General features: G+C 37.1%; 1 protein-coding gene across 3 annotated transcripts in view; it reads right to left on the bottom strand.

Annotated features, from left to right (window-relative positions):
• PAIP1 (poly(A) binding protein interacting protein 1) overlaps nucleotides 1–20,466 on the bottom strand; it is a 33,714-nt gene that overhangs the window by 5,866 nt on the left and 7,382 nt on the right. For all 3 annotated transcript variants that reach the window (XM_012740396.3, XM_012740394.3, XM_012740395.3), the window contains exons 3-9: nucleotides 15,303–15,488; nucleotides 11,028–11,140; nucleotides 6,662–6,773; nucleotides 4,844–4,969; nucleotides 3,216–3,322; nucleotides 2,240–2,357; nucleotides 1,416–1,470 (exon numbers count right to left, since the gene is read on the bottom strand). In XM_012740396.3, the coding sequence (XP_012595850.2) occupies nucleotides 1,416–1,470; nucleotides 2,240–2,357; nucleotides 3,216–3,322; nucleotides 4,844–4,969; nucleotides 6,662–6,773; nucleotides 11,028–11,140; nucleotides 15,303–15,488 (817 nt within the window). The remainder of the gene's footprint in view (nucleotides 1–1,415; nucleotides 1,471–2,239; nucleotides 2,358–3,215; nucleotides 3,323–4,843; nucleotides 4,970–6,661; nucleotides 6,774–11,027; nucleotides 11,141–15,302; nucleotides 15,489–20,466) is intronic.

The following is a 20,466-nucleotide window of genomic DNA, read 5'->3' on the forward strand; positions in this document are numbered from 1 at the left end:
GTTTGTAGTCCCAGCTACTTGGGAAGCTGAGGCAGAAGGATGGCTTGAGCCCAGGAGTTTGAGGTTGCTGTGAGCTAGGCTGACGCCATGGCACTCTAGCCCAGGCAAAAGAGTGAGATTCTGTCTCAAAAAAAAAAAAAAAAAAAAAAAGTCAGGTGGATTACAGACCTAAATATGAAAAGCAAAGATTTTCAGAATAAAATGGAATTTGATAGTGTTAAGAAAACTTTCTTAAAATAAAAACTTTTATTTTATTTATAAAATAAATAAGTTTATTTTATAAATAAAAACTTTCTTAAAAATAAATTGTGTTTACATTAAAACACAAAGGTTCTATATAAGATATTTTAAACTAAAAGGAAAGACAGCCACATACTGGGAAAAGTTAACTGAAACCATCAGCTGACTAAGGATCACTTTTTTCTAGACTACATAAGGAATTACAAATCACTAAGACAGACAAATGATCCAACAGATATGTGGGCAAATAGTACAAACAGGCAATTCTCAAAGGAAGAAATCAGAAAGTCAACAGAAAAAGAAATTCATTATCACTAGTAGTCAGGGAAATAAAATGACAGCAAGACAATTTAATACAATCAGACTGACACATTAAGTCTAATAAGAATTATTGCCAGTGGTGAGGGGCAGGAACCCTCATATGCTGCTGGTGGGAATACTAAGTGGCACAATCATATTGGGAAACAATTTAGTAACATTTAGTTGGACTGAAGATGCTCATGGCCTATAACATAATTCTACTTCCTCATCCTAAAGAAACTTCTTTGTGCTAGAGGCACAGCTTAAACAATGCCTGCAATCCAGAGGAAACAAATGGAAAAAATCCAACCACAAGCTAGTTGTAGTTTATACCAAATGGGAAAAATTTCTTCTTCACCCAATAGTCCCATTTATCACAAAGGGATCTTTCTATAAATCACTCTCTTCTTGAAGAGGAAGTGTGCAGAGATTTAGGTTTTAAATTAACTCTGACCCACCATATATTAATGAAATCTGTAATTCTTGGTATTGACAAGCATTCACCCATATTAATATCTGTTGCTGACTATATTGAACTAGAAGCACCTTTCCTCTCCATTCTAAAATTACCTGAAAGTTTAAGAGTACAAAAACCTAACAGAAAATATAAAAATGGTTGCTTAATTGAGGAATTCTTCCAATTCTCTGCTATTAAAGTGACAAGACACTATATATGGAGTTAAGACTTTCATTTGAAATGTCAAGTGGTCACTATGAAAAACATCCTGTATAAGACAAACCTTTACCTTAGTATTTTAGAATGATGTGAACAAGTCAAAAAGCGACAATTTTGTGCTGGTGAGGATGTGGTTTTCTGTGATTAAGTACTCAACAAAAAAATGGGGGTGGGAAGAAATGACTGTGAGACAACATACCTGGATCAGCTGCAGTGAAAGGAACACCATCAGATGTATAAAATGTTGGTTCATTCTAGGATGAATCAAAGTGATAAAAATATGTAATCATTTTAGAATTGATTTTTTTAAAGTATATTAATTAATGCAGCATGGCTGATGTCACTCGTCTGCACCTGATAACGCAAGAAAAAGCAAAAAAAGCTAACTTCCTAAGCTGCCAATTTCAATCCACTGAGAAAGTCTATGGTTTTCAGATTTCCATTCTATTATCTCAAGCTCTGTGGTTCTAACTGTGCTGTCTTACTGTCTGTCACATTCATGGTGAACTGTTCTATTGTACATTGTGATTTAGTGTCAGCTCATTTTTAGCTGTGGTTTCCCCCTAGCCACTTGAAGAATTCTCATTTCTTGAAAAATTTCCAAGACGGGGGTTGGAGGAGCATTTCTCCATAGTTGCTTTATGTCTGGTCATGTCAGGAGCTTCAGGGCATCACTGGCCTGGTAACCATTTTTTATTTTCTTATTTTACTTTACTACAACATGCAAAGTCAGCCTGAGATGCAGGTCCTTAGTTATGAATTCTCTGGAAAAACGGTTTCCTGGCATCCCTGTGCTCACTCAAGTCCCATCCTTATCAATTTCTCCTTGGATGAATTTTTCTCCAGTCCACCGTAGCACTGGAGAATTCCAGGTCTCTTCTCTTAATTTACCTGGTTTGCTAAATGCCATGCCAACCTGAGCTAATGAAGAGAGATATTAGGCATTCATCTCTGAAAATAGCTTTGCATAACTCATCTAACTTGCAAAGTTGAATTCAAACAACAAGCAAAACACTGGCATACCATAAAGTAGTTGGGATCATTTTCAGGTGTTGCTTCTCTGTATGTTGACGTAGCATGAACTCTACCCCAGTTACTAGACCGGAGTTCTACAAGCTTCAGGAGCATCTGTTTTACATCTCTGCAGACAAAAATAAAAAAATGAGTTAAAGTATTAAGTGTCAGACTCTGAAACACCCCAGACTCTTAAAACTTTATGTCCTAAATTTAACATGTACATTTATTTCTGTCTTTCGTCTCGCTTTGTTGCCCAGGCTAGAGTGAGTGCCGTGGCGGCAGCCTAGCTCACAGCAACCTCAAACTCCTGGGCTCAAGACATCCTACTGCCTCAGCCTCCCGAGTAGCTGGGACTACAGGCATGCACCACCATACCCAGCTAATTTTTTCTATATATATTAGTTGACCAATTAATTTCTTTCTATTTATAGTAGAGATGGGGTCTTGCTCTTGCTCAGACTGGTTTCGAACTCCTGACCTTGAGTGATCTGCCGGCCTTGGCCTCCCAAAGTGCTAGGATTACAGGCGTGAGCCACAGCGCCTGGCCAACATATACATCTAGTGCTTTGGTTTTCTGACATTTCCTAAATGACATAAATTCGCTTTTAAGAAGTCTTGAAATTTGTTTCACATAACTGACTATATGGTCCTTAAAGGCAGTAGCTACCTTTCAAACATTTTTGTGTATTCTACTATACTTTTAGTAGTACTTTATCCAAACATTTGTTTAATACGTCTGAATCATTTTATTTTTCATTGGACTTATACCTTAACACAAAAACATTTTAACTTTTTCAATGTAACTGAACAAAAATGGCTATTGAGCAGAAACCATGGGTAAATTATTCCTTTAAACAAAATATTTTTGTAGATCTGTAAGATTTCAATTACCCTGATGAATTATAGCAGATTATGAAGACAACCTGTAAGGAAAACCAAGAAATTGAGAGCTACTGGCTATCTACATGACTTCTTTTCCTACCTGCTGCAGTTTGCATCTAGGACAACATTTTCAATTCTCTGAATAATTTCTTGCATATCAGTCTTTCCTTTTTCTTTCCAGGCATCTTCCAAAACTGACCCTGTCAACTAAAAAAGCATGTGTTGGTAAAATAAGAAATTGACAGAATACAGAAATTCTAAAAAGAGATTAGCAGTAGTTCAAGAATTCACTAAGTAAGATGAATTTAGCAAGTTATAACTATTTTCAATTATTCTCTACCTCTAATATTAAGAGATCACTATACTCTCTTATGTTTTCTTTGACTGCAAGAAACTAAAGGAATGAACCATAAAACTTTAATCATCGGTTATCAATAACATATATAATAAATGTTATATTCCTTGTATGACAAAGATAGTCTATTAGGTTTGAATGAACATATCACTTTTTGAAATACGCAACATGCAACAAATATAGAAGCTTGGCATTAAAACATATACAACAAACTCCACCAGAAAAAAAAAATGAGTTAAAGGATTTAAATAGGCAACTCATAGAAACTAACAAAAATGGCTAAAAAGCATGAAGAAATGCTTAAATTCACTACTAATCAAGAAATGCAAAGTAGAATGAGCGTTTAGTTTTTACTCATCTATAACAAAAAAAAAAACAAGACTGATTATATCCATCACTATAAGGATGTAGAGAAAGAGATGTACTCATTCACCATAGATGTAAGTAGACTCTAGGGTTCAGTACTTGGAAAGAAAATTTGCTGTAACTTGTCCCTATGAAGAACACATTCTCACTGACTCACCAAATCTATGTTTAAGAATTTAACCTACAGGCCAGGCGCAGTGGCTCATGCCTGTAATCCTAGCATTCTGGGAGGCTGAGGTGGGCTGATCGCTCGAGGTCAGGAGTTCAAAACCAGCCTGAGCAAGAGCGAGACCCCGTCTCTACTAAAAATGGAAACAAATTAATTGGCCAACTAAAAATATATAGAAAAAATGAGCCAGGCATGGTGGCACATGCCTGTAGTCCCAGCTACTCAGGAGGATGAGGCAGAAGGATGGCTTGAGCCCAGGAGTTTGAGGTTGCTGTGAGCTAGGCTGACGCCATAGCACTCTAGCTGGGGCAACAAAGTGAGACTCTATCTCAAAAAAAAAAAAAAAAAAAAAAAAATTAACCTTTATATATGCACATATAAACACATGAGAAAAGATTATTAGCAGTGTGGTGGCTAAGCTGAAAGTACATGTTCCTCAATAAATACTTACAGATTTGTGAAATGGATAAACATATATGCATATAATGTAATACTAGGACGTTACTCAATGAGTAAAACCTGTATGCCATGAGGAAAAAAACTAAGTTCTTTCATTAGGTGGCAAGGAAAAAAAGTCACAAAAGAATAAGATTTTATAAGAGCACATATATAGAAAGGAAGAAGAGGCAATTTATAGATAGAGATGGGGTGAAGGACTTCCATGTTTTGCTTCTTATATAAACATTAAGTATATATTGCTTTTCTAATATATTTGACAGCAAAGTAAAATGTCAATATTTAACTTAAATAATCTTGAATTCATTTGTGTACTATATACTTTTCTTCCTGTAATTATAAATTAAATGGGTAAAATGGTTAAATTTTTTAAAAAACCTACCTTCAGTAATTTTACTGCACAAATTAAGTTGTCATCCATAGGATTAGAAAAGAGGGCATTCAGCAACTCTCGAAGACCAACCTGAAGAATGTCTGCTCTTGTAACCTGTCCATTTGTTCCCTTGATCTTTCAGGACAAAAGAAAATTAAAAGCAAGGATGCCAAAATATGTACAGACATATAAATGGTCTAACAAGGTGTTGGCAAAATAAGTGTTTTAGTTAAATACAAAAATCACAGGAACACACCCCAATATCTTTACAGAATTAGTTAGAATTACTTTATATGTAACTAAAACCTCTAATAAAACCAGTAAACCATGAGTAAAATTTACCTACCATTTATCACACATATGGTCAGATAACTTACGCCCACTTTGATGCTACCGTTTCATAAAGCATACTCTAGTTTAAGCTAACTACCTTCTTTGAACACATAGCATTTTATTCTGCTTTTTACACTAAATTAGCATATTCTATTTTAGAGTGGTATATATATCTTATTTCATCAGGCCAAGAAATTTTAGGTGCAGGAATGATGCCTTAATCTTTATACTCCCCACAAACTTAGCATCATTACTTCCATATAAGAAATGCTCAACAGCATTTTCAAAATGACTCTTCATTTAAGCCACATTTTAGTGTTCTTATTTTGGCTTATACAAAACATAGACTGAAAAAGCATAAGGGATGAGATTTTTTAAAAAAATTAAGTAGACCTGTAATAAAAAGGGATAGTAAGTTAGACACTGGATTGGACATAGACCTTTTAGATACACTGGGTGGGATGCACATTTGATGGTGGATTCACATCTTATATTTCTGATATTATGGTGTTTATAGAATTAAGTTTAAGTCAGGGTTTAAGAAGGTATATATCTATATATGGGATTCACTAACCAAAAAAAAAAAAAGAATCCAAACAAGTGCATTACATAGTATTATAATTATTCAGCACTTATGTTACCTACTAACAAGCATATGCTTGAATAAAGTATCCCACCTAAATTTACAAACACGTTTAGCTATAGACTCTGTACAAATGCATTTTATGTGAAAGATTAATATATAAGACAAAAGAACTATTTTAGGGGGGTAGGGAGATTAGGGAGATGTTGGTCAAAGGACACAAAATTTCAGTTAAAGAGGAGGAATAAGTTCAAGGATCTGTTGTACATCATGATGACTATAGTTAATATGCTATATACTTGAAAATTGAAATTAGGTTAAGTGCTCATCCCACAAAAAAATACGTATGTGAGGTGATACATGTTAAGCAGCTTGATTTAACCATTTCATTGAATACATATATCAAAATATGTTGTACATTACAGATGTAATTTTGTCATTTAAAGAAATAAGTAAAAAATATTTTAAAAGAACTATTCTAGGTGAATTAGGGTAAAAAGCCAGAAACTCTAGTCTCTCTTCTCTTCACTCAAAAGATTGTGTTCTACAGAGTAAAAGTTGCTTTGAGTCACCATCTGAAATATTATGATGCAAGGACTCAAAAAGTATCACTGTTGATAACCTCAAAAGCTTAAACTTAAAACACAGCTTCCTAAAAGTACATAAAGACTTTAAAAAGCTCAGTAATTACTTTACAACATCCTGCCCATGAGTAGGAGAAATAAATGTTACAGATGTCCTTTAGATTACAGATACTACTGTGAGTAGATACTGAAACATGTTCTTTCTCTCCCACTCCCCCCTTTCATTTTACTCTTAATATTGTATAAGTACAATGTGCACACAAATTCCTCACTGAGATCAACTTATGTTCTCAGGCTGTGTTAGTATTTAAAAGAAAAACTGCTTACCTCGAGGTTAAGATAAAGCTCTCCCAGAAAGAGCACAAATGCATGAAATCGTTTTCGAGTAACTTCATCCCCTTTTGCAGCTTGATCTTTAACTTCATATTCAGTCCGACATCTAATAAAGACATATCTTTTGTAATCTCACATTTTTTACATAGTCAAACAAGATGACCACTTGTCAGTTTGGTTGTTCACAGCAATAGAGGCAATTACAGTGTCCCAACAACCTGACTTTCTAGAATAAAGAAAGTGTTTCTGTCTATTGTAGAGGCTAGAATATACAGCATCTTTTCATACTAAGACTCCCGTTTCAAGGAACTAATAGTTTTATTTTCAACTATTCTTATCAGATCAAATTGGTAATATGTTTAAGCAACATAATGTCATGAGGTTCATGGCTTACCAGGACCAAAAAGTGGGAGGAAAAAGCCTCACCTTATTTGTTTTATAGGCTTCTTGATAATCACTGAATTTACCTAAATTGTCCCTGTAAAAATTTTTTTGAATATTAGAACTTTGAAACAGATCCTTAAATATATATTGATGGCCTCCAACTAAACTGAAAATAAAATTAATCCTTAAGTCAAATCCATTACCCTTATAACTTCCAGTACACAGATCAGAGAAATATTAATGTGAGGAAATAATTTCCTAATTAAAACCACAACACAGAAAGCAATTGATTTGGTCTCTATTTCCAATGGAGGCTAATGGCTTTAAACAACAATTTTCCTTGCTTAATTTTCCCCCGACTTGGCCCATTTGCCTCAGAGATAACAGAAATAAATTCTCCTGGAGGTTACTGTCATAGTTCTTACGGAGTACCTAAATTAATCACAAGATGCCTGTCACTGCCTTCATTCAGTATAATTATGATGTTGGCTGCTGTCACTAAGGTGGATTTTTGCAGTCCAAATGTGGACTGCAAAAGTTATTGTTTTGGTGTTAAGTATTTTTAATCTTCATTGATAAGGTGGTGAGAAAACTCTAGGAAAGTCATTTTATATAAAATGGTTGACAATTTTTCTTTTAAAGAAAAAGGGAAGAGCTATTGGGACCAAATGGCTTCCCCATATAGCCAATTTAGGTTGGCTTTGTAAAAAATTTGTAATGAAGAAAAAAGAAATCACTTCTTGCTCAAGACTCTACCTTGGGTCAGTTTGTGAGCCAGCCATAAACCCAGTATAACTTATGGTGCCTATGTAGCCAATTCCAATGCTTACAAGATGTATTAACTGAGTACCATTCCTCAGATGTAGTAAGATATTTGTTACTTTCTTGTACATATTAAATTCTTTATCAAAAAAAAAAGCTAGGATATTTATGGATAGAACACTCTAGCTAATACTGGAAGAGATCAGTGTTTTGTTTTTTGGGGTTTTTTTTGAGACAGAATCTCACTCTGTTGCCCTGGCTAGAGTGCAGTGGTATCATCATAGCTCACTGTAACCTAAAATTCCTGGGCTCAAGTGATTCTCCTACTTCAGCATCCTGAGTAGCTAGGACTACAGGCACATACCACCACGCCCAGCTAATTTTTGTACTTTTTATAGAGATAGGGACTTACTTTAGCTCAGGCTGGGCTCAAACTCCTGGCCTCAAGCGATCCTCCCACCTTGGCCTCCCAAAGTGCCAGGATTACAGGCATGAGCCACCATGCCCGGCCCAGAGATCAGTTATTGCCAACTCAGTCATCCAAAAACATCTTGTTTGGAAGCTTTTCTTTCTGCTACAACTTCAGGGATAAAAATTTAGACGAAACTTTTGTTTTACAAATTGCTACAACTATTAGACTGTACATAAGGACATGAATATGTGTAAAAGTAACATGGTTGTGCATGGCTGACTAGGTTAAAGACTAAATCTTTTTAAGCTGAAGACTTAATTATGAAAGCAATACATATTTATTTCAGAAAAGTTAAAACAGAAAAATATAAAGAATAGTCACCTATAGGCTGGGCGCAGTGGCTCACGCCTGTAATCCTAGTACTCTGGGAGGCCAAGGCGGGTGGATTGCTCGAGGTCAGGAGTTCAAAACCAGCCTGACCAAGAGCGAGACCCCGTCTCTACTATAAATAGAAAGAAATTAATTGGCCAACTAATATATATAGAAAAAATTAGCTGGGCATGGTGGCGCATGCCTGTAGTCCCAGCTACTCGGGAGGCTGAGGCAGAAGGATTGCTTGAGCCCAGGAGTTTGAGGTTGCTGTGAGCTAGGCTGATGCCATGGCACTCACTCTAGCCTGGGCAACAAAGCAAGACTGTCTCAAAAAAAAAAAAAAAAAAAAGAAAAAAAAAAAAGAATAGTCACCTATAATACTACTGCGACCATGAGATAACTTTTGTGAGGGTAACTTCCATTGTTTTTTTTTTTCCCCAAAGACTTTATGTAGTAGAATTATGCTCTGCTTGTTGCTTGTTATATCCTTAGCAACTCTCCACATTCGTATCTTTGACAGTATTATAGTACTATAGAAGCACACGCAGGTAAAGACTCAAAATTGGAAGAGTTGTTCTCAATCATTGCCACACAGTAGAATCACTTGGGGAGGTTTAAAAAACCATGCTCTAATTACTCCAGAATTTCCCAGGGTGGAGGCAGGGTCTCAGCCCTATTTTAGTCTTTAAGCATTAAAACCTCTAAGGCAAAACCAGGGTGAGAAGCACTGGGGAATAAGAAGATACATGAACCTTTCTGGCACCTACCTCCTAGAAGCACCCATTTTGTATCTTTCTAGAAGCTATAATTTGCATTTCTTTAATTATAGGTAAGGTTAGATATTTTTATAACTTTGTCAGTTATAGTTTTCCAACTATACCAATCAAGGCCATTCCAAGTATTTCTATTAAGATATTGATCTTTTTCTTACTCATTCCTAAGAGGTCTCTTTTTGTATTAAGTAAATGAACTCATTGGCATGTGTTATAAATCTTTCAATTTTCACTTTGTAAATCTATGCCTTCCTCCCCAAATGTTATAATCTATATGTAACTAAATTTGTTAGTTTCTTATTTTAGGGCCTATGAGTATGATGTCTTGCTTAAAAGGCCTTTACCAACTCAAGATTTTTGTTTAAATTGTCAGCTTTCCCCCTTAGTATTTACTATTTCACTTTTAAGTTTTTTGATATATTTGGAATTTATTTTGGCGTAAAGAATAAGATAGGAATTCATCTTTGTTTTTTTCCTGAATGACTATCCAATTATGCTACCAGCACAATCTATCTTTTCATCAAAAGCTTAATTTCTAGTGTTTCTGGGATCTACTTTTAGAGTCAGTCTGTTCCACTGCAGTTTAACCACACAATAGAATACTTTTGCAGCCATTAACTGTATCTTTAAAGAACTAATGGACTGGCCGGGCGCGGTGGCTCACGCCTGTAATCCTAGCTCTCTGGAAGGCTGAGGCGGGCGGATTGCTCGAGGTCGGGAGTTCGAAACCAGCCTGAGCAAGAGCGAGACCCCGTCTCTACTATAAATAGAAAGAAACTAATTGGCCAACTAATATATATAGAAAAAATTAGCCGGGCATGGTGGCTCATGCCTGTAGTCCCAGCTACATGGGAGGCTGAGACAGAAGGATTGCTTGAGCCCAGGAGTTTGAGGTTGCTGTGAGCTAGGCTGACGCCATGGCACTCACTCTAGCCTAGGCAACAAAGCGAGACTCTGTCTCAAAAAAAAAAAAAGAACTAATGGACTAACTATAATAAACTTGAAGACAACCTCATTATTGAGGACAACTCAAATTTTAAGAAGATTAGTTTTCCCTAAATTAGCTTACAAGTTCAATATCATCCCCAAAGTATCTAACAAATATCAACAAGGTAATTTCAAATACTGATTCTGAAGTTTATTGGAGAAAACAAGCATAGCAAAGATTTCCACACACTCTAAAAAAGAATGTAGAATTAACTAGAGGTTTTAAAAATTAGAGCTTTTTAATAGCTATTGCATGGTAATAAAAAGGAACACAATAAGTGATAAATGGAATATAATGAAAGTCCAGAATCAAAACTCAAACATAAAAATGCAGTGTGATAAAGATAGCAGTTCTAATCAATAAGGATTATTCACTTTTATTCTAAGTATAATTAGATCTTTACTCAAACCAAAACTATAGAAATGCTAAGAAATACGTATCATTTTTAAGATCTTAGAAAAGGAAAGGCCTTGTAAACACAGAGACCATTACAGGAAAAAAAAAAAAAGGACTGATATTTGACAATAAACTTTTAACACTAGCAAATAAGAACAGGCCACCCTATTCTCCCCTGCAACTTTCTGTAACATATCGTCTTTAGAAAAGAGGAATAGTCAAATTCTAGTACATTTACAAGTAGTTTTCCTTTAACTTCATAAACACACTAACCTTTGAAGTAGCAATTGGCGGAAGTTGCCACTCTGTGGACTAATTGTCAGATGATGGGACAGGTAATTACACAGGCGAGCTCCCATGTAAGAGAAATTTGGGATAGATGTGGCCTTTTAAAAAGAAAAGTTTATATGACAAAGATACATTGTTATTAATGCAAACACTTAAGAATAGCAACATTCTAAAGAGGAAAAATTGTTTTCACTCCCAAAACTGATCATATACAAATCTTTTATAATTGGCATAAGGTAATTAGGTTTACCCTCCCTCCCAACATTATACCAAGAATCACATATACAAAGAAATGTTTAAGACAAATTCTTCCCCTCCCCACCATTTACCTGAGGTTACCAGAAAGCAAATAGACAATGTCTCTCTTGATGTTAACCCATTTCTGTAGAAAATCTGTACATAAACCTAGTTGCGAAGTGACAATTATGAACAAGAATATCTGTCAAACTATCGACCAGTGGTGCTTCTCAGGGTTAGGACAGCCACAGAGTTTGCATCTAGCAGTCCAGAACAAGATTCCCTGGCATTCTGCTTCTTGACTTTGGAAGTCACTAAACTTCCCTGAGCTTCAGTCTGATCACCTAAAAAGGTGATTAAGGATACTTGGAATGAGACTAACACTTAAAGAACATCCCAAAAGCACTTGGCATACACAGAAAATTAAAACAGCTAAGCTATTAAAAAAAAAGTGAGAAAACACTACATCTCAAAGAATATGGTGATGTAGCCAAAGCAGTACTCAGGAAGGTTAGTCAGAGTTTTTAAATCGTAGAAAACATAGTTTGCCACCTAAGATTAGGCAATAAAATACATATTAAGAGGTTAAGGGACGTGGCCAACGTCACAAAGGTAATCAACCACAGAATCTAGATCTAACAAATAGCCTGATACCACTCTAACCCCATGTTGGGTCACTTAGCTAAGTCTGGTAACCTTAGACAAGTCACTTCTCTTAAGATATATATACAGAATGGGAATAAGCAATACCTTGCAACTGTTGATTAGATGAGTTAACTACATGTGAAGTGCTTAGCACTGCCTGGCATATAGTAAGTGCTCGATAGTTATTAGACCTTTTTATTTCTAATTATTTCCTTGCTTACATGGGATCCCACACATTTCACATCAAGGGAGAAAGACTGATTTTTCCTGACATTAGCTGGTACCACAAATGACTTGAAACTCAAACTTATACTTTCCCCATTATTGGCACTGCCCATTTTCTTTTAGTTTCTTTTTAAAGTTATCACATACAATTTAAAGACTTAAATTCTTGAAGCTTGTTATTCAACAGTTTCCTACTTCCCTACCTAAGCCCCAGACAACCATTTTGGCTTTTCAACTAAAAAGATTTTAACCTCTGTATTTCCACGTTACATGATTTTTCAGCTTAGATGTTATTTCTTACCAAAGTTGACCATACTGAATCTGAATCTGAAAATTCAGAATGTCCCCAAATCCGAAAACTTCTGAGTGCTAACATGACATCACAAGTAGAAAATTCTACACCTGACTTCATGTGACAGGTCATTCAAAAATTGGGCACACAAGAATTTATTCAGCAAAACCAAGGGAAAAAGAGCCTCCCAACCCTCTTCAGCTTCAATAGACTTGAGTCTCAGCCCTGAGAGATTTTGTTATGTACTATATATGCAGATATTTCAAAATCTGAAGATAATCCAAAATCTGAAACTCTTCTGGTCCCAAGTATTTCAATAAGGGATACTCAACCTGTAGTTTCCCACCAGAGAAGATGAACTTTGAGCTTTCACCATGCTTAACTCCACCCCATTCCACTATTTCCTATTCCCTCCTCCCTCCATCTACTTATATGGTTATACCATTTTATTAGTTGTGTTTCCATTTATAGCTGGACTATGTATTACACTGATTTTACTTTTGCGTACAACTTTGTTTTCCCTAGACAATTTTTTCTACTGTTTTTCGTACATTTCTCATTGATTGATTCCTAATTTGTAAATTTCTTCTCAATAATTCAAACATAACAGGTGTGTGTTCATCTTAACAGAGAAGGCCTTCTAGGAGCCTTCCTACCTATTCCAGTGAAGCCTGGCAGCTGCAGACCTGCTATATATGCAGCTATTGTCTTGGGATCTCTTTTCAACCATCAGCAGTCCCCAATCGTTTTGACACCAGGGACCAGTTTCGTGAAAGACAGTTTTGCCACCAACAGGGGGTGAGGGGGGTGCCTTGGCTCCACCTCAGATCATTAGGTGTTGGATTCTCAAGAGGAGTGTACAACCTGGATCCCTGGCATGCACAGTGGGGTTTGCATGCCTGCATGGGTCTGATGTGGTGGTTGGTGGTGGTGGGGCCCTCAGGTAGTGATGACAGTGATGAGGAGCAGCTATGGGTACAAGTGGGGCTTCTTGCTCGCCCGTATCCTGCTGTGCAGCCCAGGCCCAGTCCAGGGCAGGCGCCCATGCTGGTCCATGGTCAAGGGTTGGGGACTGCAGATCTGGATAATTCTCTTAGCCTATCTTGTAGAATTCCATCTTCTGGTTTCCATGTCCTCATCCGTGGCTTAATTCTTTTCGTGGAGTACCTCCTTTGTTAACATCAAGAAGTTTACAATAAAACTCCAAACTGGCTGCTCAGTGCAAGATTTAGAGGGTATAATTTTTTAGATCATACAATCTTCTTAGCGTCATTCCATCTTTATCCTGGAGCCTTTCAGAGATGCCACATTTTAAATCAGGGCGATTCTCAGCTTTCCCACTGGCTTGGAATTCAACTGTAGTAGGTCTGCCAAAGTCAGTTACCACTCACCCACCCGCTTTCTAGTCTTCAAAATGGTGCCTTTCCTCTTCTGTCCTTATGGGCTTCTTTCTGCCTTTTTAAAATCCCCCACACTGTCATTTTAGTGGTGTTTGGGGAGGGAACAAAGTGGAATGTGTATGTTTAATCTCCCATCTTTTACAATAAGTCCTCTTTTGTTAGTTGCTATGAGTAAATTTCCATAAATGACCTCAACAAAATTTACCAGTTGTTGTTAAACCTATATGTCATTGATTACAGAGTAATAAAACTTTAAAGAATACTGAGTACATATTTGCAGAATTGGTTTTGAGATAATCACAGAAATAGTCACAGTTTGTCAGGTTATAGACCCCCTGCCCATCCCTGAAGAACCATAATTACGTAGAACCTGTTAAATAACTGAAACTATAGAGGAGAAACCAGAAAAGCAACAACAAATATTTCTTCCATTTTCTTATTTCATACTTCTTTTCAATCCATTTAGAAGCAGAAAGTAGGAATGAGCACAAATAGACCAGTTCTATCTTCTCCAACTCTCAGGCATTTCCTAAAACCTGAGAGTTGGCCATGTAATCTCAGGGTCCAGTAACAGTCCAGAATGGCTTGGAAAAGTAGCCAAATGAAATATTAGTTATGCCAAAATTATCAACTTGCATCATAGTCACTCTTCCATATATTTTCCAAATTTTAGTTGCTCTTTTAATGACTTAACACTAAAGTTTTTATTTTCATTTACTGCCTGTTATTGACCAGTCTCGAACTGACCGTAAATTTTGTCTTAAAACACTTGTGTTGTCTACTGCATTTTTCACCTTTAAAATAGTTATTAATATGTCAATGATCGATATGTTGGGATTAAAACTAAATGGTGTATGATGAAACAACCTCAACTGACTAAATTTTAGACTTTCAAGGAAAAAAATGTAAAACCTTAAATTTTAAGAGAAAGTGATGTAGAAATGTTAAGACTCCAGACAGGATGTTCTGTGGTCTAGCTTTTTTTTAAAAGACCTATTTATGAGACAAGTAAATTCTCTCATCATTTTTTTCCTCCCCTACTCCAATAATGCTACATAATTCAACACATAAGAGAAAAGAATTGCAGTCTTTTTTGTGTACTGTTAAAGATCCTATAAAATGGAGGGTAGGTTAGGGGGCAGGTACAATATTTTTGTAGCCTTCCTCTTAAGTGCCCAAATCCCCTTCTATACTATATTGCCTGTGTAGCCTTGGCTATACCGGTGAATACTGTCTGTATAGAGCCTTGGCCACAGAGGTGAATCTGCAGTCCAGCCTGGCACTAGCCTTGGATCCCTAACTATAGGGGTTTTATATAAGACGAACTTAGAACGCCTGTGAATAATAAAAAGTTAAACATGAAGGCAGGTGAACATGAAACCTGGCCTCCTCTTGAATAGCCACCATCCTTGGGCTCAAGGAAACTATCCCAAGATCATTCCATGCTATCAGCCAACCTACCTGTTGATAGATGAGTTCCACAAGTTCTTGCAAAGCATCATCTGTTGCAACCCAACCATTCAGGGTCTCTGCAAACTGTTCAATTTCAGTTTCAAAGCTGCCAGGCTGCTCTGTAAGATGATTCAAAAAATCTTGAACATATTCTGATAGAGTGGGATAATCCTCACAACCATCCTCATAGGATTCCTAAGGATCAAAAATTAAAAATTTTCTTAATCCATGCAACTCTCTAAAACAAACATGAGGTGGCCTGCCTCTAGCACAAATTATTTAAGGATGCTTCACATGATAAAATGTGTTGTTCTTCAATAAAATTAAGTTCATTGAACCATCTTTTTTACTTGCCTTATAGATGAGGTGTTATAACAGAAGGGCTCCATATAGCTAGACAGTGAATTGTCTTCTCATTCTTGGCAGACTTTATTTTTTTTTTTAAGAGACAGGGTCTCTCTCTGTCCCCCAGGCTTGGGTGTTGTGGTATGATCACAGCTCACTGCAGCCTCGAACTCCTGGGGTCAAGTGATTCTCCTGCTTCAGCCTCCTGAGAGCAGCTAGGACTATAGTTGTGCACCACCACACCCAACTATATATTTTTGTTGTTTTATTTTATTTTTATTTATTTTTTTTTTTTTTATTTTTTCTTTGGACCCATTTATCTAGCTGATATTTTTGTTGTTTTAGACATGGGGTCTTGCTATGTTGCCCAGGCTGGTCTTGAATTCCTGAGCTCAGGCAACCCTCTCACATAGCAGGGATTACAGGCATGAACACTGCGCCTGGCTTCACTCCTGGCAGATTTATAAGATGGCCAAGGAATAAAATTTAAACCAATATTTTACTGTAATACCAATATCAAAACTATGCATCTGATCTATTTATGGATTAAATAAGATCTAGGATTTGCTTCAAAATAAGGAGAAGAATGGACCAGGGATATAGACACAAGAATGGCCACATGTAACTTACTGTTGGGGCCACGGGGATTCATCATACCATTCTCTGTATTTTTGTAGATGTTTGACAACTTCTATATCAAAAAGAAAATACCTAGTTATGTTTGTCATCTGTTAACCCCCAAGGACAGGAGAATGCATGAGGCTGCTAGAGGAACTGGAAGATTTCATTGTGGTACAAATAGACTTTTTGGCTGCTACATCCAGGTTTCTCACCAACCTTGATAGTAGCAGTAGTTTCCAATTAATGTTTCCACCACTGTCACCATCACTTTTGATAGTTCCTAACCTTTTAATTAATGGCAGGGGGCTGGGCAGACATGTTTTACAAAAGATATCAGACCAGAACTTACACATTTTTAATACCCAAAGCATTAACTAACAGTTATGATCGAATAACTGTATTACTTAATGAAATTTACTCTTCTCCAAAGAGAGTCAAATGAAGAGTACAGCCTGGGTGATTTAGTGAGACCCCATCTCCACAAAATGTAAAAACAAAAACAAAAACTGTGTGTGGTGGTGTGCAGCTACAGTCTCAGCTACTTGGGAAGCTGAGGCAGGAGGAGCACTTGAGCCAGGAATTTGAGGTTATAGTGAGCTATGATCATGCCACTGTAATCCAATCTGCACAATATAACAAGTCCTTGTCTCAAAAAAAAGGGTTAAATTTGAAATTATTTGTTAATTATAAACATCACAGCTGTGACTGAGGATTAAATTAGTGAATAAATCTTCCTAGACTGTTGACTAACACATAGTAAAAGTGCTAAGTATTCAAATTAGTAACACAAATTTCTAGAATACTGGAACATATTCCACATGAAAGAGCCATGCATTCACTCATAAAGGGGCTAAAGTATAAATAGCATCCAAAAATAGAATGATAAAAAGCTATACTTCTTGGCACCTAAGATGGTACTCTAATAAGCTAACAGCCACAAGTTGCATATATAATATGACCAACAATGTAATAGTTTTGCATGCATGCCATTTAAGCCTAGAAAACTTTGAAGTAAACATTGCTATTCCCCCTGCAGAGAAGAAACAGGCATGGAGCAAGTTAAGTCAATCTGGTTATTCATTCAAGACTGTGTAAGTGTTTAGTGCCTACTAAGTACCAAACACTGTTTTAGGAATTGGGGGATAAATAAAGCAGACAAAGTCCTCATGAAGTTCATACTCTGATAGAAGACACATTCAGACTTTGAAATAAACCATGAAAAAAAAAAAAAAGCAGTCAGGGAAAGATTCTCAAGAGGTAACATCTAAACAGAGATAAAGGGGAAAAAAGATCCGACAATACAAGTATCTGAGGAAAGAAATTCTATGTAGTAGGCACAAGCAACTTATAGGCCCTGAGAAGGTAGATACGTGGCTTAATATCTTTGAGAAAGAAGAACCAGAACACAGAAACCAAGGATGAGCAGTAGCTATGAGGTCAATGCGGCAGATAAGGAGATCGTGTAGGGCCTTCAGGGCCACACTAGGGAGGCTAGATCTTAAGGCAGTGTGAAAACAGGAGTGAGGGAGGGTTTGAGCAAGAAAGACCATGAACCAGCGTAAGATGTACATGGTCACACAGCTAGTTAGAAGAACTGAGAAACTGGCCACAGAAAGCCTATAATTTTCTTTTTTTTCCTGGCCTCAATAATAGTTTAAGAAAGCCTATACTGGCTGGGCACGGTGGCTCACGCCTGTAATGCTAGCACTTTGGGAGGCCAAGGCGGGCAGATTGCTCAAGGTCAGGAGTTCGCAACCAGCCTGAGCAAGAGCGAGACCCCGTCTCTGCTAAAAATAGAAAGAAATTAATTGGCCAAGTAATATATATAGAAAAAATTAGCCGGGTATGGTGTCGCATGCCTGTAGTCCCAGCTACTCGGGAGGCTGAGGTAGTAGGATTGCTTGGAGCCCAGGAGTTTGAGGTTGCTGTGAGCTAGGCTGACGCTATGGCACTCACTCTAGCCTGGGCAACAAAGGGAGACTGTAAAAAAAAAAAAAAAAAAAAAAAAAAGAAAGCAAGCCTATACTTATAACCTCTATACTATATTCAAAAGAACTAACAAAGGGGCCGGGCGTGGTGGCTCACGCTTGTAATCCTAGCACTCTGGGAGGCCGAGGCAGGCGGATTGCTCAAGGTCAGGAGTTCAAAACCAGCCTGAGCGAGACCCTGTCTCTACTATAAAAAATAGAAAGAAATTAATTGGCCAACTAATATATATATATAAAATTAGCCGGGCATGGTGGCGCATGCCTGTAGTCCCAGCTACTCGGGAGGCTGAGGCAGTAGGATTGCTTGAGCCCAGGAGTTTGAGGTTGCTGTGAGCTAGGCTGACGCCACGGCACTCACTCTAGCCTGGGCAACAAGCGAGACTCTGTCTCAAAAAAAAAAAAAAAAAAAAAAAAAAGAACTAACAAAGGCTTAAAATCCAACTTTGACATTATGTACAAGTATGTTCACTGCCAAAACATCTAACAATCCTTTAACAACGAACTGGTTAAATACATTATTAATCTGTATAACGGAATGTCATATAGATACTTAACAAGATATATTTACATGTATCATTAGGGAAGTATCTCCAAGATAGCATGTTAAATAAAAGAGTACAGAATCAGATTTCAGTACAACTTTTAAAAAATGTTTACTTGTATAGGCAGAGAAAATTTCTGGAAAGACAAGAGACAACAGTACTTAACTTCTGGATTGAGGAAATGTTCCTAATATTAACCTTTTATTAGAAAATTGTGAAAGCAGTTAAGCATAACAAATGTATACATTCATATCTTTAATTTTCAGTATATATATATGAATTTTATGACTAAAAACTAGTTTAAGGTTTTTTTTGTTTTTTTTTAAGATAGAATCTCACTCTGTTACCTGGGTTAGAATGCCGTGGCATCAACCTAGCTCACAGCAACCTCAACCTCCTGAGCTCAAGCAATCCTCCTGCCTCAGCCTCCCGAGTAGCTGGGACTACAGTCATGCGCCACCATGCCCTGCTAATTTTTTGTATATATATTTTTAGTTGGCCAATTAATCTCTTTGTATTTTTAGTAGAGACGGAGTCTCGCTCTTGCTCAGAGTGGTTCTGAACTCCTGACCTTGAGCGATCCTCCTGCCTCGGCCTCCCAGAGTGCTAGGATTACAGGGATGATCCACCACGCCTAGTTTAAGTTTCTGATATACAGTTGATAGTTTTATAGACTTGTAGTATCCTACCCCACCATGAATGATAATGAAAAGCAGGAAAGTAAAACTACAGGTCTCAGCTGCAGGTACTAATTTCCTGTTTCTATCAAATACCATTCATTGTGGCAAAAATGTTTAGTATACTAGTTTTCAGTCTTTTAAGGTCAACAGAACTCTTTTTTTTTGGGAGAAGGAGTCTCATTCTGTCACCTGGACTAGAGTGCTGTGGTGTTAGCCTAGCTTACAGCAACATCAAACTCCTGGGCTCAAGCAATTCTCCTGCCTCACCCCCCGGAGTAGCTAGGACTACAGGCGCACACCACCACACCCATCTAATTTTTCTATTTTTAGTAGAGATGGAGTCTTGCTCTCGTACAGGCTGGTCTCGAACTCCTGACCTCAAGCAATCCTCCCGCCTTGGCCTCCCAGAATGCTAGGATTACAGGCATGAGCCACCCACCATGCCTGGCCAACAGAACTCTTAAAATTGAAGTCTGGTAAGTAAAAGAGGAAAGTAGAACTGCTCTGAATATAGCAGAACAGAAGATCCAGAGCCTGCCATTTTAAGCAAAAAAGGAGGCAGTCTTCTAAACAGACAGGCACTCCAACGTGTTTGAATCAAAGCCTGCATTAGTTCTCTCATACTTTAAAAAATCTGGTACACAAATCAAAGACTCAATTCCCTTCAAAATAGCAACAAAGAAAATAAAGTACCTAGGAATATATTTAACTAAGGAGGTAAAAGACCTCTATACGGAGAACTATGAAACACTGAAGAAGGACATAGCAGAGGATGTAAACAGGTGGAAGAATATACCAAGCTCATGGGTCAGTGGAATCAACATTGTTAAAATGTCTATACTACCCAAAGTGACCTACAGAGTCAACGCAATCCCTATTAAAATACCATCATACTTTTTCAGTTATAGAAAAAATAATTTTACACTTCGTATGGAACCAGAGAAGACCCCGTATAGCAAAATCAATCCTAGGCAAAAAAACAGGAGGTATCAATTCA

The sequence above is a fragment of the Microcebus murinus genome, chromosome 11, assembly GCF_040939455.1.
Source record: "Microcebus murinus isolate Inina chromosome 11, M.murinus_Inina_mat1.0, whole genome shotgun sequence".
Lineage (NCBI taxonomy): Eukaryota > Metazoa > Chordata > Mammalia > Primates > Cheirogaleidae > Microcebus > Microcebus murinus.